Below are 25,138 nucleotides of genomic sequence, written 5' to 3'. Positions count from 1 at the left end.
GCACTATCCGGCCCGGGAGAAATGTGGAAGGGGTGCCGCATTCTATCTTTTCTTTCCTGCGCATGCGCAGTTGGAGGCGCCGATCGGAGCTGCAGGATTTCGCGTGTATAAAGCCCCGCCCACAGGCTTCTACAGCTCAATTCAGAATCGCTGCCATTTTTTCAGGCAGAGTGCGTATGGGGGCGCCTGAGAACAATCTCACCCAGATCCTATCCCCGTAACCCCATTAACCCTGCTAGTCCCCCTGACACTAAGGGGAAATTTAGCATGACCAATCAACCTAACCCGCACAGGAATTGCAGGGGGTGGACCACGCAAAGGTCCGTTGACCTCGGGCAGGATTTTCCCGTTTTGGGGCGAGAGTGGCCGGAAAACCCTGCCCCTAGACTTTCCAGCCAAGAGTAACGCCTTCTCAGTGTTTACCCTGTCAAAGCCCCTCTGAATCGTAAATGTTTCTATGACAACATCTCATTCTTCTAAACTTCCGAGGGTATAGGCCTGTTCCACTCAATGTCTCATCAAAGGACAACCCTCACATTCCAGGAATCCATCTTGTCATCTCACTCCCTGCACCACCTCCAAAGCAAGATGAGGAGACCAAAGCTTTGTGCATTTCTCTAGGTGCAATCTGAGCAAAGCCCTGTGCAATTTCAGTTAGACTCTCTTACTCTTGTACTCCAGCCCTCTTATAGTTAAGTTCAACATATAATTTCCCTTCCTACTGCACCTGCATGCTAATAGGTTCATAAGTTCATAAGATATTGTATTGTAAATTCTGCTGGCTAGCTGGAAGCAGGTCTTCTTGCCTTTCTGGAGTGAAAATTCCACTGTTGGTGGTTTGCTAGCTAATAACTAGAAGCAAGGATTGTCTCTGTCTCTTGCAGTGGTTTGCTGGCTAAAAGCCAGAGGTCATCAGTGGCATTATCTCTACCTCGAGTCTGCTGGAAGTTACAAGGCTGAGAAGTCAGAGTTTCAATTCTCCAACCAAAGGACTAAGTTCCAGCATCACGCGAGCATTCTTATTTTCAATGCTAAACCTGTTGCAGGTGTGGGTTTATAAGGTTTCGTTGTGTCGGATCAGTATTTAACTTTTTTCTTGTTTTTAATTGGTAAAAGTTATTGCTAATTTTCTTTCTATGTGTTAATTGTATTCTTAAATAAATTTTGTTTGATAAAAGCTTACAAGTGGGTGTGGTGGAACATAGCTAAAGTACCTAGCCAAATTCAAATCGCAAAACTTATGATCCAGGCAGATTTCATAAAACACTTTGGAGTTTCTGACCTGGATTATAACATGTGGCCCTTTATTGAAGGATATTTTGGAAATCCAGATATACTCCATCCACTAGTTCCCCTTTATCTACCCTGCTAGTTACTTCCTCAAACATCTTCAATAAGTCTGTGAGATATATTCCTTTCACTAACCCCTGTTGATTCTGCCTAATTACATTATGATTTTTCCAACTGCCTTGTCCCCTCTTTAATAATAGATTCCCACACGTTCCCAACAAATGGTATTAGGCTAACTGGCCTTAGTTTTCTGTTCTCATTTCTTTCTTGAGCAGTGACCTTACTGTTGTTAACCTTCAATTCACTGGGACAACTTTAGAATTTAGGGAATTTTGGAATACCATTGCCAATGGATCAGCATCTCAGCAGCCGGTTCTTTCAAACCTTAGGATGCAGACCTGCAGATCCAGGAGAATTTGTGGGCATTTAGTTAATTAGTTTATCCAGTACTTTTTCTTTACTGAGATCAATTGCTTTATCACTTGCATTAGCTGGTTCGTTCCCCACTATTTTTGGTGGCCTTTTTCTAAAAATAGAAAAAAAACTGCCTCTCTTTATCTGGATGTTCCTGAATTGCCATGTATTTCCGCGCATGGGATATACATTATAACTGATTCCTCCCGTTATAATAAACCATCTCCACATCTCTTTCACTTTCAGAAGTTGAGGTTACTGTAGAAATAATGAATCTTACTCTCTTTGAGCTGTAGAAGCGGTCCAGTTCCTCCAGAGGTTCGCCAACTAATTCTGGAGGGAGATCGCCATAAATAAATGGCAGGGGTTTGCCAACCTCAAGGTCACTTTTGGGCTGGGGTTTCGCAACTTCTTCTTCTGTGAGAGGTTTTGTTGCTGTTTCAGCTTTTTCCTCAGCAAATCTTTTCTCAATCTCAGCCAAAGATTCTCTGGTGAATCGGCGTAAACTGTCAGGCCCCGGATGTCTGAGGAGACACGCCATCTTCTCATTCTGTAACCCTTCGATTAGTGTCTATCGATCTCCTCAGCAAAACAGCTGTGATAGGGACACTAAAAAAACAGAAATTTTGGTAACGTAGATTTTACATATGGAATCTTTCCATTAATCAGTAATAATATGCAATGACTGTAACAATTATAATGCTCAACTCAATAAAAATGGAGCAGTTCCATCAAAGTCATTAACCCATCATCACCAAGCTCAACTCTACGAAGAATACTGGCTATGTGTTTACAATACAATGCCGGAGGAGGCCATTTGGTCCATCAAGTCTGCATCGACTCTCTGACAGAATGTCTGACCCAGGCCCTCTTCCCCACCCTATCCCCGTAATCCCACACATTTACCATGGCTAATCCACCTAACCTACACATCTTTGCGCTGTGGGAGGAAACTGGAGCACCAGGAGGAAACCCACTCAGGCAAGGGGAGAACGTGCCAACTTCATACAGAGGCTGGAGTCACTCGAGGCTGGAATTGAACCCAGACCCCTGGCGCTGTGAGGCAGCAGTGCTAACCACTGTGCCACCCCGGCATAACCATCCAAAACCAACGCCAAAGAGATCAGACTCAACTGGAATAAACTGCAAAAACTGATAAAAAATATAATATTAATGTTTTGGATTTCTATGAGAAACAATACATACTCATTATTATTCATCCGTTTTATTAAATAGCTCAGTTCATAAGACATGAGACATTCAGGCACAGGGATTGGCCATCTGTTTCTTCTAGAGGAAAATTGGCACAAAAGGGACAACTCTTGCCGGGTTATCCCCTTCTCCTCAAGAATGCCTGATGTTAATTTGACCTTACGCTATTTTCAGGCACTCAATGTGGGTAGGTAAAACAGACATTAAGCTCCTTGAACATGGCAACGATAGGCCCAATGTCACTTTCAGGCCCTTCCAAGGATTGGGTTGCCCAATCCTTTGGGTGGTAAAAATTTCCAAAAGCAACTTGCCTGTCAATAGATGTAAAAGGAAAGACACATTTATTCATTACAACCTTGATGTTTATGGTGTCTGCTTGTCAGTCGACACGGATGTCGGTGTCTCGGGCCTCCCACTCAATTTTCCCAGCCTGCTCAACTAATGCAGTGGATTGGGAAATTTAAGTGGAGCAGGGAAAAAAAACGGGATTCGTGACCGGATCTTCCCTGTCCACTGTTCTGGACGTAATCGGCCTCATGCCGGGGAATGGCACAAGGCTGATTACGTTATGCTAATAATTATTAGCATCTATTCAGTGAGCCTGGGACTCAATTGTCCGGACTCACTAAAGTTTCTGCTCCCACTGAGGGAGGTCCACACCAACATGGATCACGAATGGTTCTCACCGAGGACCAGGCATGATGGCCTTGCTGGTGGGACCAAAGAACAAAGAACAAAAAAAATTACAGCATAGGAACAGGCCCTTCGGCCCTCCAAGCCTGCACCGACCATGCTGCCCAACTTAACTAAAACCCCCTACCCTTCCGGGGACCATATCCCTCTATTCCCATCCTATTCATGTATTTGTCAAGACGCCCCTTAAAAGTCACTACCTTATCTGCTTCCACGACCTCCCCGGCAACGTGTTCCAGGCACCCACTACTCTCTGTAAAAAAATCTGCCTCGTATATCTCCTTTAAACCTTGCCCCTCGCACCTTAAACCAATGCCCCCTAGTTATTGACTCTTCCACCCTGGGAAAAAGCTTCTGACTATCCATTCTGTCCATGCCTCTCATAATCTTGTAGGTTTCTATCAGGTCTCCCCTCAACCTCCATCACTCCAGTGAGAACAAACCAAGTTTCTCCAACCTCTCCTCATAGCTAACGCCCTCCATACCAGGCAACATCCTGGTAAATCTTTTCTGTACCCTCTCCAAAGCCTCCACATCCTTCTGGTAATGAGGCGACCAGAATTGAACACTATATTCCAAGTGCGGTCTAACTAAGGTTCTATAAAGCTGCAACATGACTTGCCAATTTTTAAACTCAATGCCACAGCTGATGAAGGCAAGCATGCCATTGAAGCCCCCCGGGAGGTCAGGGGCAGGGATGGTGCCCCTTGGGCAGTGCCAGCCTGACATTGCCAGCCTGGCACACAGGCATTGCTCACTGGGCACACTGGCAGTGCCCAGTGGGCACTAGGCATGAAGTTATAATAATTCCTCTCTGTACTTAAAAAATTTAATGGGGATTCCAGTGCTTCATTGCTCTTCACTTGTGTGAAGCTTTCTTCCCCTCCACAGGCATTGGCGGAGTTCAGAGTTCGTCTCTAACTGGGCGTAGTAGCATGGAGTTGAAAACACTCTTGTCAGCAATTGATTCCTGATTGAAAAGGTCTTCAAAATGCTCTCTTCAATGGGTGTTGAAAGCTTCCATTTCTCTTGCTTAGATCTTCCCTGTCCTTAGGATTCAGAGAAGTGGGTCTCTGAACACTTGGGCCACAAATGATCTTTGTGGCAGTGAAGAAGCAACAATATCGTTCATGTGAGTGAGATGTTAAATTTCCTTTGCCTTATCTACCCACCACATGTTCTACATGTCATGGATGCACCTTGTACTTTGGCCTTTACTTGTTGGTAAGCCAAGTTGTTTTTTGAGTTGGGGTCATTCCGCCATGTGCAGAATGTCTTGCATTCATGATCAATCAGTTCATTGATATTCTCCTCATTTTCATCAAACCGATCCTGATGTTTCCTGTCAGAAGTGTCTTTGGAAGTTGATGATATTGGATTTAAGGAAATCCCAAGCACTGTGGACACACTTCTTCTTTCTTGATTTAAGTTTGAAAACTTTTTTCTGGGGCATTGGTGGAATTGGTCTCTTTTCATTGGATGCTTCATAGAACATAGAACATAGAACATTACAGCGCAGAACAGGCCCTTCGGCCCACGATGTTGCACCGACCAGTTAAAAAAAAACTGTGACCCTCCAACCTAAACCAATTTCTTTTCGTCCATGAACCTATCTACGGATCTCTTAAACGCCCCCAAACTAGGCGCATTTACTACTGATGCTGGCAGGGCATTCCAATCCCTCACCACCCTCTGGGTAAAGAACCTACCCCTGACATCGGTTCTATAACTACCCCCCCTCAATTTAAAGCCATGCCCCCTCGTGCTGGATTTCTCCATCAGAGGAAAAAGGCTATCACTATCCACCCTATCTAAACCTCTAATCATCTTATATGTTTCAATAAGATCCCCTCTTAGCCGCCGCCTTTCCAGCGAAAACAATCCCAAATCCCTCAGCCTCTCCTCATAGGATCTCCCCTCCATACCAGGCAACATCCTGGTAAACCTCCTCTGCACCCTCTCCAAAGCCTCCACATCCTTCCTGTAATGTGGGGACCAGAACTGCACACAGTACTCCAAGTGCGGCCGCACCAGAGTTGTGTACAGTTGCAACATAACGCTACGACTCCTAAATTCAATCCCCCTACCAATAAACGCCAAGACACCATATGCCTTCTTAACAACCTTATCTACTTGATTCCCAACTTTCAGGGATCTATGCACACATACACCTAGATCCCTCTGCTCCTCCACACTATTCAAAGTCCTCCCGTTAGCCCTATACTCAACACATCTGTTATTCCTACCAAAGTGAATTACCTCACACTTCTCCGCATTAAACTCCATCCGCCACCTCTCGGCCCAACTTTGCAACCTGTCTAAGTCTTCCTGCAAACTACGACACCCTTCCTCACTGTCTACCACACCACCGACTTTGGTGTCATCAGCAAATTTGCTAATCCACCCAATTATAAGACCATAAGACATAGGAGCGGAAGTAAGGCCACTCGGCCCATCGAGTCCACTCCACCATTCAATCATGGTTGATTTCAACTCCATTTACCCGCTCTCTCCCCATAGCCCTTAATTCCTCGAGAAATCAAGAATTTATCAATTTCTGTCTTGAAGACGCTCAACGTCTCGGCCTCCACAGCCCTCTGTGGCAATGAATTCCACAGACCCACCACTCTCTGGCTGAAGAAATTTCTCCTCATCTCTGTTCTAAAGTGACTCCCTTTTATTCTAAGGCTGTGCCCCCGCGTCCTAGTCTCCCCTGTTAATGGAAACAACTTCCCTACGTCCATCCTATCTATTATACCCTCATCCAGATCATTAATAAATATTACAAACAGCAGTGGCCCCAAAACAGATCCCTGAGGTACACCACTTGTAACCGCACTCCATGATGAATATTTACTATCAACCACCACCCTCTGTTTCCTATCCGCTAGCCAATTCCTGATCCAATTTCCTAGATCACCCCCAATCCCATACATCTGCATTTTCTGCAGAAGCCTACCATGGTGAACCTTATCAAACGCCTTACTAAAATCCATATATACCACGTCCACTGCCTTGCCCCCATCCACCTCCTTGGTCACTTTCTCAAAAAACTCAATAAGGTTAGTAAGGCACGACCTACCTGCCACAAAACCATGCTGACTATCACCTATCAATTCATTACTCTCCAAATAACTATAAATCCTATCCCTTATAATTTTTTCCAACATCTTGCCGACAACAGAAGTGAGACTCACCGGTCTATAATTCCCGGGGAAGTCTCTGTTCCCCTTCTTAAACAATGGGACAACATTCGCTAACCTCCAATCTTCTGGTACTATACCAGAGGCCAACGACGACCTGAAGATCAGAGCCAGAGGCTCTGCAATCACTTCTCTTGCCTCCCAGAGAATCCTTGGATAAATCCCATCCGGACCAGGGGATTTATCTATTTTCAGACCCTCCAGAATATCCTGCACATCCTCCTTATCAACTGTAATACTGTCTATTCTACTCCCTTGCAACCCAGTGTCCTCCTCAGCTATATTCATGTCCCCTTGCGTGAACACCGAAGAGAAATATTGGTTCAATGCTTCACCAATCTCCTCCGGTTCCACACATAACTTCCCTCTGCCATCTATAACTGGCCCTAAACTTGCCCTAACCAACCTTCTGTTCTTGACATACCTATAGAACGCCTTAGGATTCTCTTTAACCCTATCCGCCAAAGTCTTCTCATGTCCCCTTTTAGCCCTTCTAAGCTCGCTCTTCAACTCCCTCTTAGCCAATCTAAAGCTTTCTAGTGCACTACCCGAGTGCTCACGTCTCATCCGAACATAAGCCTCCTTTTTCTTTTTAACCAACAAAGAAACTTTTTTGGTGCACCACGGTTCCCTAGCCCTACCAATTCCTCCTTGCCTGACAGGGACATACCTATCACAGACTCGCAGTAGCTGCTCCTTGAAAAAACTCCACATGTCGGACGTTCCCAGTCCCTGTAATCTCCTAGTCCAACCTATGTTTCCTAATTCTCTCCTAATAGCCTCATAATTACCCTTCCCCCAGCTAAAACCACTGGCCCGAGGTTCATGCCTATCCCTTTCCATCACTAAGGTGAACGTAACCGAATTGTGGTCACTATCACCAAAATGCACACCAACTTCCAAGTCTAGCACCTGGTCTGGCTCATTTCCCAGCACCAGATCCAATATAGCCTCACCTCTAGTTGGCCTGTCTACATACTGAGTCAAAAAACCTTCCTGCACGCTTTGAACAAAAACTGACCCCTCTAACGAGCTAGAGCTATAACAATTCCAGTCAATATTAGTCAAGTTAAAATCCCCCATAACAATTGCCCTATTACTTTCACTCCTAAGCAGGATTGACTCCGCAATCCTTTCCTCAACCTCTCTAGAACTTTTAGGAGGTCTATAAAAGACTCCCAACAGGGTGACCTCTCCTCTCCTATTTCTAATCTCCGCCCATACTACCTCAACAGATAAGTCCTCATCAAACCTCCTCTCTGACACTGTGATACAATCTCTGACCAATAATGCTACCCCTCCCCCTCTTCTACCTCCTTCCCTACTTCGACTAAAACATTTGAACCCCGGGACCTGCAGCATCCATTCCTGCCCCTGCTCTATCCATGTCTCTGAAATAGCCACAACATCGAAGTCCCAGGTACTGATCCACGCTGCAAGTTCACCCACTTTATTGCGAATACTCCTGGCATTGAAGTATACACATTTCAAACCCTGCTCCACCCCACCTCTGCAATGCCGTGCATTGCAGTCCCCATCCATGCATCCCTCACTTTCAGCCCCACTACTCAGGATCCCTCCCCCCCCCCCGAATCAGTTTAAACCTCCCTGCATGGCCTTAGCAAATTTACCCCCCAGGATATTGGTCCCCTTCTGATTAAGGTGTAGACCATCCTTCTCATAGAGGTCACACCTTCCCCAGTACGAGCCCCAATTGCTTAAGTACCTGAACCCCTCCCTCCTGCACCATCCCCTCAGCCATGAATTCAAACCTTCCCTCTCCCTATTCCTCTCTAAACTATCCCGTGGTACAGGCAAGAGTCCAGAGATAACCACTCTGTCAGTCTTGGCCTTTAGTTTCCACCCCAACTCCATAAATCCCTGCCTAATATCCCCTTCCCCTATCCTCCCTATGTCGTGTGTCCCCACATGTACAATAACTTGTGGTTTATCTCCCTCCCCCCTAAGAGTCCTGAATACCCTGTCAGACACATCCCGGACCCCAGCCCCTGGTAGGCAACACACCAACCCTGAGTCCCTACCTTTAGTTCCGACCCTCCTATCTGTCCCCTTAATTGTGGAGTCCCCAATCACAAGGCCCAGTCTTTTACAGCCCCTAACCACCTGAGCTTTCTCACTCGGCTCACCCCCAGAGATCTGCTCTCTATGCTCAGTTGATTCCTCCTCAACTGTAGCCTCCAGCACCGAAAACCTATTATGGAGGGGAACTGCCCCAGGGGATTGTCTTCCCGATTGCTTCTTACCCCTCCTCCTGGCATTGACCCAAGCCTCATTTCTAGGAGTTACTATTTCTCTATAACTCCTATCAACTTCCACCTCCGCCTCCCGAATTATGCGGAGTTCCTCTACCTCCCCCTCCAGCTCCTTTACACGCTCCTCCAGAAGCTGCAATCTAATGCACTTCTTACAACTAAAATCTCCTGAAACACTACTGGATTTCCTCACCACATACATCCCACAGGAGATGCAGCATACTGCCTGAACTGCCATCCCTGAAGCCATTACCAGCAAGAAAAAAAGAAAACAAAAAAAAACTTCCCCACACTTATAATTAGGTTAGAGGAGGATGGAAGGGTGGGATCCTCTACCAGTGTAGAGGATCGGGTATCTCCTCTGCACCAATTTATAGGGCTAGGGGCCCGAGAGAAAAAAAAAAACTACTACTGATTAGCAGGTAAATATGGGGATATGGGGATAGGGATATGGGGATAGGGCCTGGGTGGGATTGTTGTCAGTGCAGACTCGATGGGCCAAATGGCCTCTTTCTGCACTGTAGGGGTTCTATGGTTCTATGGAAAGCACATCATTACTCCTGCCTCTCCCTGTACTCCCCACCCCCAGTAAAAGATGGAAAACCATGTAATGTGTACCTTATTGTATGGCTTAAAGAGTCTTAAAATATAGCAAAGCTTAGCAATAAAATGCATCTAACAAACGTGTATTTATATTGTCGTCTTTTTATATATTTTTGAATTATCCCTTGCTGAATGATCTCTCCTTACTATCATTTCTCATAAAATTCCTGAGATCTTGTTCTACCTCCTCCCCCCACCCCACCCCAGACACCAATTCCTGTTGAGACAAAGTAGCATTGAAGAGAAATATCAGTGATAGCAAATAAAATAACACTCAGTCACATATGGAGAGATTAGGACAGATGACAGCATTTTTCCTATCTTATTTTTCTCTCCTCCTGTCCTGACTTAGATGTAAAGCTCCACAACTTTTGGTCACTTTCTTATAATCATCCATCTGGCTGTTTTTCATATGTGAGCACCAGAGTTTTGGTAAGCTATTCACCTATAGAACATCATACCTGCACCTGATCCTGCCCTTACCACACACTCATCAGCAAGGATTCATGGAAAGTGGTCAGGCATTGAAGCAGTGGTAGATGATCTCCTCCTACCAAGGATCTAAATGCAGTGGCTTGACTTCCACTCAGCACAAGTTCCTCAGAATAGTGTCTAGGTCCAACCATCTTCAGCTGCTTCATCAATGATAAGTGCAGAAGTCAGGATATTCACTGATGGCCACACAATGTTCAGTTTCATTTGCGACTCCTCAGATACTGAAGCAGTCCCATGTCCAAATGTAGCAAGACCTGGACAATATCCAGTCTTGGACTAACAAGTGAAAGTAACATTCATGTCACACAAGTGCCAGGCAATGACCATCCCCAACAAGAGAAAATCTAACCAACGCCCCTTGACATTCAATGGCATTACCGTTGCTGAATTCCCGCACTAGAGTAATTCCAGAACATATCACCAGCTTTCACTTTGCCCATCCATTTGTGAATGTAGCCCAATCCATCACGCAAACCAGCCTCCCATCTGTTGACTCCGTCTACACTTCCCGCTGCCTCGGAAAAGCAGCCAGCATAATTAAGGACCCCACCCAACCCGGACATTCTCTCTTCCACCTTCTTCCGTCGGGAAAAAGATACAAAGTCTAAGAATACATACCAATCGACTCAAGAAAAGCTTCTTCCTGCTGCCATCAGACTTTTGAATGAAACTATCTTATATTAAGTTTATATTTTCCTTCACATGATCTGTAACTGCAACACTATGGGGGCAATTCTCCAGTTGCAGGGAGCTGGCAGCCCGACACCGCTGGAGTGAAGGGGGGCAGTCGAGGCCCCCCCTGAGGGCCGGGTGATGGGGGGGTGCCCCACAGGGCATTGGGCAGTGCCAAGAGGATGGGGCCTAATCGGGCGGCACCTGATGGGGTCCGGGCCTCTGGGGGCTATCTGTGGGGGAGGGGGTTCCCACTGCCACTCTGCTTTGGGCTGAGTGACAGAAGGAGGGAGGCCAGTGATCGGAGCTGGCCATCAAAATGGTGGGGGGGGGGATCGGCCTGCCAGGTGAGTGGGGACTGTGGGTTGGTGGGTCAGGGCTACCATTGGGGGAGGGAGGGTGGTCAAGGCTGACCTCAGCATGTTTGGGGGGGGCAGCGAGCAGGTTGTGGAGGGAGGTCGCACAGCTGGCAATGCAGGGGTCATGGGACTGGCTAGCGATTGAGCTGGTCAGCGATTGGGAGGCCGGCAGACAGGAGCTACTGCGTATGCGCCAATCTCCGCTCTGACAGATCTGTGCATGTGCAGTGGCCCACTCAGCGCTATGCTGCCGGCCTCTCCAGCGTGAATAGACCCCACCCATTGATTTTTGGAGTGATTCACACTAGTGCACTCTGCAGTGCAGAGAGTGGGAGACTCATTTTGAAACTTCCACAGAATAAACCAGCGGGATTTACTCCAATTTTGTATAAAAATTTGACACTTAAAATTTTATGGGAGAATCGCCCCCTATATTCTGCTCCCTCTCCTTTTCTTCTCCCATATGTACTATGAATGGTATGTTTTGTCTTTATAGAACGCAAGAAACAATATTTTTCCCTGCATCCCAATACATGTGACAATAATAAATCAAATCAAATCTCACTCTGAAGACTAAATCATGTTCTTGAAATTAACTAAAATGTAAAAATCTCTTGCTACATATCGTTCACTTTTTGCTCTCCAACTTTCTCTCCCCCTCTTCTCAAGGTGCTGCCTCATATTGGATTGCAGGGTCTCCATCCCTGTTGGTACCTTGATGTTTTACTCAAGTGCTCTTGATACACGGGCCTTGATAATGAATGTCAGTGGGCTATCAACTGTGCAGAACACCACAGCAGTAGGTGGAGAGGGCATCAAGAGGTGGATCTTCCAGATTCAGCATCATCGAGGAAGTCTATCTTCCAGCCTAAGAGTGTTCCTGGAAATCCATCTTCTTTTTCAAGAGATCCATCTCCTTTATTCAACGATGGGTCAATCATGTTGGGCACTTTTCAATATGGTGCCCAGATATGATGACAGGACGTGTAGCATTATGCCTGCCCCACCATGAGTATGGCATTAAACCCCAGAATGCATTATTAATGAGGTCGGGGTTGGAAGATACGGCGTAGTTACCGCTGGCCTCAACAGTGGGAAACACTCCCCATTCCCACCCCTGCTTTGGGACCTAGTCCCAGATGGGAGAATCCCACCCCATTTCTTGTTGCTTTTAAACTATCCTGAAACTTTGCAAATGTTTCTGAGATAAGCCATCAAAATGCCTGTTCTACAACAATGACCACAGCAAACATGGATGAACCGAATTTCTCTGGAACATACAGCCAACAGGATACTTGAAAAGACTGTTTACCAAGCAGGCGAGAGATCAAGATAATGCTGCACTGAAATAGACAACTGAAGTTATTTGATTCCTCTTTTTCTCTCCCTCAAAAGTATTGTGCCCAGATTTGCAAAGTAACCATCCTGAGAAGAGAAATAATCTGCAAACCAAGATTGTTTGGGAATAAAATGTGGAAATCTGCTTCAGTTACACCCAGGAAGACAACTGAACAAAGCGGCCACAATGTGGAACCACCACATCAAGACCAGCCAAAGAACCATATTGTAACGACTTCAATCAGGCCATTGAGGTTGGCCTATTGGAGTATGAACTCCCTGATTAAGCATCCAATTGATGGGCCAATCAGGGAGTCTTTGCCTTGTACTTAACTGGGAGTGTCAGTTCCTCTGATACCCCCGGGGGTAGACTGCTAACTGATTGCACCCTGTGTACTGCTGTTAGATGTTTGTAAATAAAAGGATTTTGGTGAACGGACTTCTGCCTCCGCAGACATATTACACATATATTCCTTTGTGTTATCTTCTTCATGAACTGTAAAAAGAACTTTAAGCTATCCTCTTATTCTGCCATCTGTACCAATTTGTGTCTTGGCCCAGGTGAATGGGTATGAGATATGAAAAGTGATTGCAACTTACCTAGCTTTTTAAAATTCAGGAACAGTTTCAATCAACTTTGCTTGCTCTTTGTTTAACTGAAAAAAATCTGTCTGACTGATTCTTCACAATCTGAAAGTATGAAGAGTGAGACTCTTGCAGCATTAGTGAAACAGATCCTCTCGAAATTCACAAAGAAAAACCATGCACGCCATTTCCTGGCCCACCCAGAGTGTTTTCCAGTGGCGGGGGCAGCTCACCATTGGCTGCTGGTGGGATCATCCGGTCCCGCCAATACCTATGCCGCTTTGCGGGGCTTGCTTGTCTTGCTGCTGGGGATCCCGCCGTGGGGAGTGGAGTTTGACGGGACCAGTGATCCCGCCAGGCCAGGAAATCCAGCCCTCTGTTACAGTCAGACCCAGGATGGGAGAATAAGGGAGACATTTCACCCCCCTGCACACGTGGTCGTAACACCACAAACAAAAATACTTTGAGTCGGAATTGCTGGACAGAAATCGGGAACAGGAGACCTGACTGAAGGCATAAGTGAACTTGATCACCCTTACCGTAATCTAGACCGGGATCAGCTAAGTCAGGAGGAGATCAAAGCCTGTGTGATCTGTACGGCTCAGTTGCTTGCTATATATCACACCGATGCGCAAGTTAGTGAGTATGGACACATTGGCCGGAATTTTACCAGCACGCCCGCCCCAATTCCGGAGGTTCGGAGAACGACATTCTCCGTTGGCCTCGGGGGGGGATCGTGCGAACCTCGAGCGGACGTGCCGGTAACATGCCGCCATAGTAAACAATAGCTCGGCCGGACCAAATGAGGTACAAATTAGATAAAGTCAAAATACTGCTGATGCTGGAATCTGAAACAAAACCAGAAAATGCTGGAGAATCTCAGTAGGTCTGACAGCATCCGAGGAGAGAGAGTAGATCCAACGTTTCGAGTCTTCAGCTCTGACAAAGGTTCAACCAGACTCGAAACGTTGGACCTATTCTTGCTCCACAGATGCTGACAGACCTGCTGAGTTTCTCCAGCATTTTCTGTTTTAGTTTGAGGTACAAGTTCTTTGTTTATGTGAGGCTTGGTCATTTAGATTATGGGAGGGTTCACGTGAAGGGGAAGTTTCCAGTTTTGTGAATTGGGAATGGGTATTTTTGTTGAGGGTTGGCATGCAGTTGAAGCAACTCGTTCATTGGTTTTAACATTGGTTGATCCATTGCTCCAAAAGAGTGGACAGTTTTAGAAGCATGTGCCATAGCAAATAAATGTTCCCAGAAATTAGAGTTACTGCACAACAGGTCAAAAAGAGACATCTGCATTTAGGTAGCACTTTTCACAACCTCAGGACACCCAAAGTTCTTTAGGGTCAATTAAGCCCTTTTTGTAATGTGCTCACTGTAAGAAACGCAGCAGCTAATTTGTGCACAGCAAGATCCCACCAACAGTGATGTGATAATGGATCAGTAACTGGGCAGAATTTTACAGACCCTCCCGCCAGTGGGATTTTCCAGTCTCGCCAAACCAATGCACTTTTGAATGGCTCGCTGCATTTTCCAGCCTCGCTTTCACCACCGGAAAGTCCAAGCCAATGTGCTTTAGTGAAATTAGCTGAGAGATAAAGTTTGGCCAGAAGGTCAGGGAGGACACTACTGCTCCTTCTCTTCAAGATAATGCCATGAGACTCTTTCATGTCCACCTGAGAAGGTAGAGAAGGCCTCCACTTAACATAACTCTCAAGATAGCGCCAGAGCGTGGCAACTTCTTGCGAGCTGTGCCCAGCATACCTTCTAATTCTATCTTTCACTCTCGTTCTATGCTTCTAAAACTTTATTCTAACTCTTTTAAACTCTCTAACAATGCAATATTTTACTTTTGAATGGACTTACCTTGCATTAAATTGATCTTTCTCTACACCTTAGCTATGACTGTAACGCTACACTCTGCACTCTCTCGTTCCCTTCTCTATGAACGGTATGCTTGGTCTGTATAGCGCACAAGAAACAATACTTTTCATTGTATACTAATACATGTGACAATAATAAATCAAATCAAATTTCATCTAAAAGACGGTACCTCCACGATTACAGCTCTCCCTCAGTACTGCACTGAAGCTTCAGTCCAGATTTTTGTGCTCAGCTCTCTGGAGCAGGTCTAAAACTTCCAATGTTCAGACTCAGCAATGTGACTGACAAAGTTAAATCCGAGCCTGAGCCACTTTATTTCACAACTGAACTGCAAGCACAGTGCTGAGAGAAAGTGAGCGTCAACATTTAACAGAACCATTAATCCTGTTTATATAATGCAAAAAAGTTTATCATTGTTTGAAAACATAAACACAAGTGTTAAGAATTTAAATCAAAGTGTTTCACTTCATTCCCTTCCTTGTTCTGAGTGATCGAATCCAGCCCTTAACTGGGGCTGGGAGGCCTTCTAAATGTTGTGGATTAGAAATATCCAGGACAGCAGGATAACAAAAGTTTGATTATTCTTTCCGCGTGCTGCTACTTTTTTGAAAATTGGAAAGATTGAAATTGTTAGGGGTAGAACTTCCACAGAGATTCTCCCAAACATTCACAGTAATTTTGGTGGAACAATCATTTATCCTGCTTGTCCTGGGTCTCTGCTGATCATAGAATCCCTACACTGCAGAAGGAGGCCATTCGGCCCATCGAGTCTGCACCGACCACAATCCCACCCAGGCCCTACCCCCACATATTTTACCCGCTAATCCCTCTAACCTACGCATCTCAGGACTCTAAGGGGCAATTTTTAACCTGGCCAATCAACCTAACCCGCACATCTTTGGACTGTGGGAGGAAACCGGAGCACCCAGAGGAAACCCACGCAGACACGAGGAGAATGTGCAAACTCCACACAGACAGTGACCCGAGCCGGAATCGAACCCGGGACCCTGGAGCTGTGAAGCAGCAGTGCTAACCACTGTGCTACCGTGCCGCCAATCTTTGGTCTTTGGTCAAAGTTATGCCAGTCTACCTGGAGAATACCTGCTGAAATTGATGATTGTTTTTGCTTAATGTTCTTTCATCACCTTAACGTAAAGAAGTTAAGGTCTCGGTAATTGGGAATTCCAATATATGAGAATATCAATAAGATCAGTGGCATGAATTGGTCATTTCGCTCATTGAAGCACATCCCTTCCTTACTGATCAACATGGCTCAGCCGGTGATGCTTTTGTCTTTTTTTTACTCCATCCTTAAAGTTACAAAGCCGGAGTGGACGGGGCAAACTCAAATCCATTCCCTGCTTGCTCCAAAAACCAAATTCAAAATCCAATTGAATCCAATTCATGGTCCCCACAAGAGAGACAAACAAGGTCCAAGCTGACGAGATAAGGCATTGGGCTTGATCTGATGCTTGATCTTAGCCAAAAGGCTGAGAAGCAATAAAGAAGAAGCACTCACCACCACTTTTTCCACCAGGAAACATGTTTGCCAGTCATTTTGTTAATGCCCTTTAACTGGTGGACTTTTAATTTTGGTATCACGTTTAGAACATAGAACATAGAACAGTACAGCACAGAACAGGCCCTTCGGCCCACGATGTTGTGCCGAGCTTTATCTGAAACCAAGATCAAGCTATCCCACTCCCTATCATCCTGGTGTGTGCTCCATGTGCCGATCCAATAACCGCTTAAATGTTCCTAAAGTGTCTGACTCCACTATCACTGCAGGCAGTCCATTCCACACCCCAACCACTCTCTGCGTAAAGAACCTACCTCTGATATCCTTCCTGTATCTCCCACCACGAACCCTATAGTTATGCCCCCTTGTAATAGCTCCATCCACCCGAGGAAATAGTCTTTGAACGTTCACTCTATCTATCCCCTTCATCATTTTATAAACCTCTATTAAGTCTCTCCTCAGCCTCCTCCGCTCCAGAGAGAACAGCCCTAGCTCCCTCAACCTTTCCTCATAAGACCTACCCTCCAAATCAGGCAGCATCCTGGTAAATCTCCTCTGCACTCTTTCCAGCGCTTCCACATCCTTCTTATAGTGAGGTGACCAGAACTGCACACAATATTCCAAATGTGGTCTCACCAAGGTCCTGTACAGTTGCAGCATAACCCCACGGCTCTTAAACTCCAACCCCCTGTTAATAAAAGCTAACACACTATAGGCCTTCTTCACAACTCTATCCACTTGAGTGGCAACCTTTAGAGATCTGTGGATATGGACCCCAAGATCTCTCTGTTCCTCCACAGTCTTCAGAACCCTACCTTTGACCCTGTAATCCACATTTAAATTAGTCCTACAAAATGAATCACCTCACATTTATCAGGGTTAAACTCCATTTGCCATTTTTCAGCCCAGCTTTGCATCCTATCAATGTCTCTTTGCACCCTACAACAGCCCTCCACCTCATCCACTACTCCACCAATCTTGGTGTCATCAGCAAATTTACTGATCCACCCTTCAGCCCCCTCCTCTAAGTCATTAATAAAAATCACAAAGAGCAGAGACAAGTTTGTTCTACAGCTTGTAAAACAAGCACATTTTCAAAGGCACAGAAAAGATGCAGAAAGGTTGGAAATACTCAGCAAGTCAAACAGCCCACCCATGCCAGCCTCAGGACGATTGAGCATTTCCGGGATTCGAGCCCGGAACCCCAGAGAAATGCTCTAGGTTTGTGCTTTATCAGTTCAGTGACCTACGGTTGTCTTTAAGGCAGAAGATTTTGGGTTCAAGCCAGCCTCCTTGATTAGAGTATGTTAAGACTTAACTCACCAACCTTGTGCTTATTGTGGGAATACATCCTCAAAAGGATGGCCCTTATTTGCTGACATCACCAGGATTGAATTGGCGACTTAAGTTTAAAGTTTATTTATTCGTGTCACAAGTAGGCTTACATTAACACTGCAATGAAGTTACTGTGGAAACCCCTAGTCGCCACACTCCAGCGACTACTTAGGTAAACTGAGGGATAATTTAGCATGGCCAATGCACCAGCATGTTTTTTGGACTGTGGGAGGAAACCGGAGCACCCGGAGGAAACCCACGCAGACATGGGGAGAGCATGCAGACTCCACACAGTGACCCAAGCCAGGAATTGAACCTGGCGCTGTGATGCAGCAGTGCTAACCACTGTGCCACTGACTTATTTGCACAATTTAAGTTGGCATCACGGAAGTTGAGACACCAGCCCATTCAAGTGAAAGCAAAAGATCCTATGGATGGTGATCAGAGAGTTCTTCCAATATTTTGGCCAACATTTCTCCCTTAACTAACATCGCCAAAACAATATTGGTTGACTATTCATTACATTTGCTGACTTTGGAATCTTGCTGTGCATAACATGACTACACAGGCTGTCCAAACTGTACATATATGGGCATTTGCTAACTTGCCTATCAGAACTTGCCAAGCTCTTACCTGAATTAAATATTCTTCCTTTGTTTGAATATTAAATTTACTTTGCACAATGTTATTTGATTTGGATACTGTCTGCAGTAATTCCCATTCTGTCCATCATATACTTTTAAGTTGCATTGAGTCACATAAATTCAGCACAGTGTTTTAAATATAGAATAATCAATACCAAGGGATGAGTTACAAATTGTAACCTGAGCAAAGGATTCAGAGAGCGTGAACTATAAGCACAGGGTTCAAACAACTTCGAAGAGCCAACTGAACCCCAAGGTTATGTTACATCCTGGAACTCACTTCCTGGTATCTGTGAGATTTGATAACATAAACTGCTTTAATGGCAGGACTCTGATTTCATTTTTAGTCAATTTTGAGCTGGCAAACAGATTTCAGTGCACATGCCGCACACAGTTTGCCACAGACCCACAATGTAGATTGATGTCCACAACAGGATATCAATGTCTTGTGGAGTCAACACTACAGATTAATTGGTCAATCATAGCTTCTGACTGAAATTCCAAAATCAGTTTTGATCTTTGCCCCACCTGCAAATACCCAGCTCCCAGGTGTAGCAAATATTATGTCAGGTTTCCAGCCCCATTACAGTGTCTCAGGATTTCTTGGGCTATCCCAATGGGTAATAGGTGGGCCTGCACCTGAAATAGGCGCTGAAGCCTAATTGACTGGCAGCCAGATGTGCTCAGGGGGCCTCCATAGTTTTTTGCCCCAGCTTGTGTATAATCATTGGCCATCTGGTTCTAATGGCATAGAAACATAGAAACTAGAAGCAGGAGTAGGCCATTCGGCCCTTCGAGCCTGCTCCACCATTCGTTTTGATCATCAAATTCAACATCCTGATCCCACTTTCCGCCACCCATATCCCTTGATCGCTTTAGCCCCAAGAGCTATATCTAATTTATTTTTGAAATCACATAATGTTTTGGCTTCAATCGCATTCTGTGTTAGTGAATTCCACACATTCACCACTCTCTGGGTGAAGAAGTTCCTCCTTGCCTCAGTCCTAAAGGCTTACCCCTTATCCTCAAACTATGACCCCTAGTTCTGGACACCCCCACCATTGGGAAAATTCTTTCTGAATCTATCCTGTCTAATCCTGTTAAAATGTTATAAGTTTCTATGAGATCCCCTCTCACTCTTCTAAATTCCATTGAATATAATCCTAACCGACTTAGTCTCTCCTCATATGACAGACCTGCCATCCCAGGAATCAGTTTGGTAATCCTTCGCAGCACTCCCTCTATTGCAAGGACATCCTCCTTCAGATAAGGAAACCAAGATGCAGTTACCAACAGTAAGCAAAAAGTTCTGAAGACAGCAGGCAGCATTACTGCATCAAGCCAGGGGTGCCTGCGGGTATGTTGCTGTTTACCCAACTTGTCCTCCGTGAGGTCGTGACATGGATGGGATCATGTTAGGGGAGGAATTGTTGGTGATCCATGCCTTCCAGTGGCACAGTATTCTTGAGGCTGAGAGTGTGAAGGCAGCACCTGGATCGAGGTGTGAGGAGGGGACAGGTATGGGTGAGGAGCAGTAAGTGGGAAATCAACCATTCAATGTCCAGTTTAAAAAAAGGAAGACTTACATCTCTGTATCACTTTTCACAGCCCCAGAACATTCCAAAATGCTTTAAACCCAATGGCGTACTTTTGAAACATGTGATATAGGAAACTCAGCTGCCATGTTGAGCACAACATGATCCCACAAATGGCAATCTTACAAGGTAAGAGTTTTAACAACACCAGATGTTGTTAAAACTCTTACTGTGTTTACCCCAGTCCAACGCCGGCATCTCCACATCAATTTTACAAGGACCAGATAATCTTGGGCGGCACAGTGGCATGGTGGCTAGCACTGCTTCCTCACAGTGCCACGGACGCGGGTTCGATTCCCGGCTAGGGTCACTGTCTGTGCAGAGTCTGCATGTTCTCCTCGGGTCTGCGTGGGTTTCCTCCAGGTGCTCCGGTTTCCTCTCACAGTCCGAAAAACGTTAGGTGCATTGGTCATGCTAAATTCTCCCTCAGTGTACCCAAACAGGCACTGGAGTGTGGCGACTAGGGGGTCATCACAATGACTTCATTGCACTGTTCATGTAAGTCTACTTGTGGCACTAATAAAAATACATAATCTGTTTTTGATTATGGGATCAACATTATCATAGTAAACTTTATTATGAGATAATTTTGTGGCACCTTCTGCAGCTGAATGTGTTTCTGGTCAAGCATCAGTCATCATGCCAGAGGCATAACAAATCATCCCAACTCTTTCATACTTTCTTTTAAAATAAACCACCATTAGTTTAGTTGATTCAATTTGTTTAAACTGTTGTAACTAAAAACCTAGGACATTTGTGTTTTTCCGGTAAATACTTTCTCATATATTATTCCAAATTGTGATTTTCCAAATCAATGGAGTTTACAATGATGCAAATAGAACTATCCGGCTCATTCAACAGGACTGCTCTGAATTTGAGGAGGTATGATGTGGAGATGCCGGCGTTGGACTGGGGTAAACACAGTAAGAGTTTTAACAACACCAGGTTAAAGTCCAACAGGTTTACTTGGTAGCAAATGCCATTTTAGCCGAAAGCTAATGGCATTTGCTACCAAATAAACCTGTTGGACTTTAACCTGGTGTTGTTAAAACTCTTACTTTGAGGAGGTAACCAGGAGTGCTGATGAGGGTACTAGATTTGATGTGGTTTAGATGGACTTTAGCAAGGTTTTTGACAAGGTCCCTCATGGCTGACTGGTCAAGCGAGTAAGAGTCCATGGATTCAAGACAAAGTGACACATTGGATCAAAAATTGGCTGAGACGTCAGAGGCTGATGGAAGGGGTGTTTCTATGACTGGAAGTCCGATTCCAGTGGCATGCTGCAGGGCTCAGTGCTGGGGCCCTTGCTATTTGTGGTGAATGTTAATGGTTTGGACTGAAAACGTAGGGGGTATGATCAAGAAGTTCATGGATAACACAAAAATTGGTAGGGTAGTAAATAGTGAGGAGGATAGCTGTAGATTGTGGGAGGATATCAAAGGACTGCAGGGGCAACTGAAATTCAACCCAGAAGGTGTGAGGTAATGCACTTGGGAAGTGCTAACAAGGCAAAGCTTTAGACTATGAATGGTAGGAGCCTGGAAAGTGCTGAAGATCAGAGGGACCTTGGAGTGCATATGCACAAATTCCTGAAGGTGGCAGAGAAGAAAGATAAGGCAGTTAATAAGGCATATAGGATACTTGCCTTTATTAATCAAGGCATAGAATACAAGAGTGAAAGCCATGTTAGGAACTGTATAAAACACTGGTTAGACTACAACTAGAGTACTGTGTGCAGTTCTGGTCACCACATTATACGAAGGATGTGATTTCACTGGAAAGGGTGCAGAGGAGATTTACCAGGATGCTGCCTGGGTTGGAGGATCTGAGCTATGAGGAATGACTGGATAGGCTGGGCTGTTTTCCTTGGAGCAGCGAATGTTGAGAGGTGACCTGATAGAGGTGTATGTGAGGGGCATAGATAGGGTGGATAGGAAGACACTTTTTCCATGAATAGAGGGGTCAGTATCCAGTGGGTAGGTAACCCAGACAATAATAAATCAAATCAGATCAAAAAGGATAATACTGTCCCCTTTCAAGAGTCAGTTTTCCATAACACAATTTGATGTTGATCCTGGCTCGGGGGTAATAGTTCTACCTCTGGGTCAGAAGCTCAAAGTTCAAGTGTCCCCCACCAAGACTTGTTGGCAACACCAGTGTTCATGATGCAGTTCAACAGACCCATAATCAGTCTGGGAATTCTTCCACCATTTCCCCAAAGGGAAAATACCCTGGGCATGAAGATACGCTTTAAAAGAAAACGTGCTAAACAAGCTGTTGAGTGACTACAAACCTGAGAAGGATCACAACATTGAAAAAGGCAAGCATGAGTTCAAACAAGCCTCCGCTACTTAAATCAAGCCTGCACCTCTTAAAAGGGTCTTGCATTTTGGCTGGAGCAGATACTGATATAATCGTGGTAGGAAATTTGACCTGGGAAAGACATAACATGGCAAAGAGTGGATGCCAAAATTCTCTGACACTGCAAAGGAGGCCTTGTTGAGGAGGTATCCACAGGGGATCAGGTGTCCCTCCAGGCAAATCCTCAAAAAGCAACGAAAGCAGATAGCGGTCATGGTCATTGCCAGGAGTCAAATCCTGAGGCCCTAGGTGCAGTGCTGCAAGGAGTTCAATGATATCATATGAGTGGTCAAGGTCGATGGATGAATCTTCAATTGCTGCATTGCGTCTACAGCACCACCGGACCCACCACATTGCTCAATGTGCAATCTGCAACAGGGGGAGACAAGAGTTATCCACTTAGGCCATTTGCAGCTTGTAAATTAGAAGAGATTGTGGGGGTGAGGAGTGGAATATGGGAAGGAACAGTGCAAGCCTCATGTCCATCGTCAACATCCTAGGGGTTAACATTGACTGAATACTTAACTGAACCAGCCACATATATGCTGTGGCTACAAGAGCAGGTCAGAGGCTGGGGATTCTGCAGTGAGTAATTCACCTCCTGACTCCACAAAAGGAGTCAAGGTGAGTCAAGGCAATTGTGATTAAACACTCTTCACTTGCCTGAATGAGTTCACCTCCAACAACACTTGACACCATCACGCAGCCCACTTGATCTGCATACCATCCACCAGCTTAAACATCCACTCCCTCCACCTCCGAGGCACAGTGGCAGCGGTGTGTACCATCAAATGAAGAATTTAAAAAATCCCAGAACTTGCAACATTGACACCTGCATTAGAGAAAGCCTTTCCATGGATGGCAAGTGTAGGTATTTAGGGTGGATATTTAGGGCGGCGCGGTGGCAAGCACTGGCCTCACAGTGCCAGGGACCCAGGTTCAATTCTGGCCTCGGGTCACTGTCCCCGTGTGGAGTTTGCACATTCTCCCCGTGTCTGCGTGGGTTTCCTCCGGGTCTCCTGTTCCCTCCCACACTCCAAAGATGTGCAGGTTAGGTTGACTGGCCATGGGAAATTGCCCCTTCGTGCCAAGGGAATTAGCAGGGTAAATATGTGGGGTTACGGGGATAGGGCCTGGGTGGGATTGCGGTCAGTGCAGGCTCGATGGGCCGAATGGCCTCCTTCTGCACTGTAGGGATTCTATGATTCTATGACACACTTTCCTCTCTATTCTGCAGGCCAAAATGGCACAGAACTGGAAGTAGCAGGAGTAACTGATGGGTGTACAGGGGAAAGTGCCTGCCAACACTGAAGCAGCCATGCCTGAGGCCGTCCCTAGCAACAGAGCTGAAACTATCAAAGATGAAGGTATCCTCATATCTACACTTCCTTCACATATACCACTTTGCCTCAGCCCCACAATCTCTTCTGATCTACAAGCTGCAAATGGCCTAAGCCATTTACTCTTTCCTTCCCCCTGTCCCCGCATTGCAATCCTACTCTCGGGACTTTTTCCTTTCACACATCCAAGAAATGCAACCTGGTGAAACAGTGGTGCTTACAAACACACGCAGCTAACAGCTCAGATACTGACACTGCGCATACTTCAGGAGATAGACTAGAGGCGGAATCTGCACGTGGTGAGACATCAGATACGATGGCCTGCAGCCAGGGGAGGGGACAAGGATAGTACAGCTGCCCGCTCACTGGTGGACAAGGTCACATCTGAGTTAAGCTGAAGAGGACTCCGATGAGAACTTAGATGGGTGACACACAGAGAAAAGGCTGATAGGTCCATGCAGACTGGAACCATTGGTGCATTGGCGAGGCTGCCAAAGGCCTGTGGCCAATGTCAAGGAGCATGGAGGAGTCCAACTCCAACATGGCATTGAGCTTTGCACAGAGCTCAGAGACCATGTCCCCAGTGATAGCTACCTCCATGTAAACACTTGCAGACCTATCCTCGATGCTATGCCTGTTGGCCATTGTCTGAGGATCCCTGACAGAGCAGGCAGAAGCCATGTAATGTATGAGTGCTGTACTGGGAGCTCAGCTTGCTGCTGTTACAGTTGTGAGTCTCAGAGAAGTCCAGAAATGTGTCTTCCAAAGCATGACTTAGATTGTGCTGCCCTGAGGTAATGGCTGTGATTCCATGCAGCACACCCCCATTATCCTTACACAGGATCAAAGCTCCTGTGCTTTTCCCACCACCACTCCGCCGGTAGCCTGGGTGTGGCCCACCAGCCAGCCAGTCCAGGCTTCTGCCATCCACGCTGAGGTGATGTCGTGCAAATGCATGTCTTCTGGGCTCAAGCTGTTTGAGATCACCCTGCATCTGCAGTCTGCAGTCTCTCCCACAGAACGTCTGCAGCCTTCCACTCGCTATGCTACCACCAGTTGGATAACACTGCGTAGGAACACTAAGACAGGCAAAGATGCATAGAAAATCAGCATTAAGAGAATGCACTGCATTGCTTATTTATGAATTTTGTTTGGAATATTTGTTTCATAATTACTTTAATTTTAACGTTCTGGCTAACAGAGGGCAGCCATGTTAAGTTGCTGCTTAGTGTCAGGGGATTAGCAGGGTAAATACGTGCGGTTACGGGGATAGGGCCTGGGTGGGATTGTTGCCAGTGCAGACTCGATGGGGCGAGT

At 45.7% G+C, this 25,138-nt stretch overlaps 1 protein-coding gene across 1 annotated transcript in view; it reads right to left on the bottom strand.

Moving 5' to 3' along the window:
- The window catches only part of LOC144500609 (sodium channel protein type 4 subunit alpha-like), a 204,459-nt gene that overhangs the window by 136,196 nt on the left and 43,125 nt on the right, over positions 1-25,138 (bottom strand). The window contains exon 3 of the mRNA XM_078223811.1: positions 1,985-2,313. Within this exon, the coding sequence (XP_078079937.1) occupies positions 1,985-2,245 (261 nt within the window). The 5' untranslated portion in view covers positions 2,246-2,313. The remainder of the gene's footprint in view (positions 1-1,984; positions 2,314-25,138) is intronic.

This window comes from Mustelus asterias, chromosome 11 (genome assembly GCF_964213995.1).
Source record: "Mustelus asterias chromosome 11, sMusAst1.hap1.1, whole genome shotgun sequence".
NCBI classification, from domain to species: Eukaryota; Metazoa; Chordata; class Chondrichthyes; order Carcharhiniformes; family Triakidae; genus Mustelus; species Mustelus asterias.
Note: the sequence above shows the minus strand (reverse complement) of the source record. Positions and strands in the feature narration are given on the sequence as shown.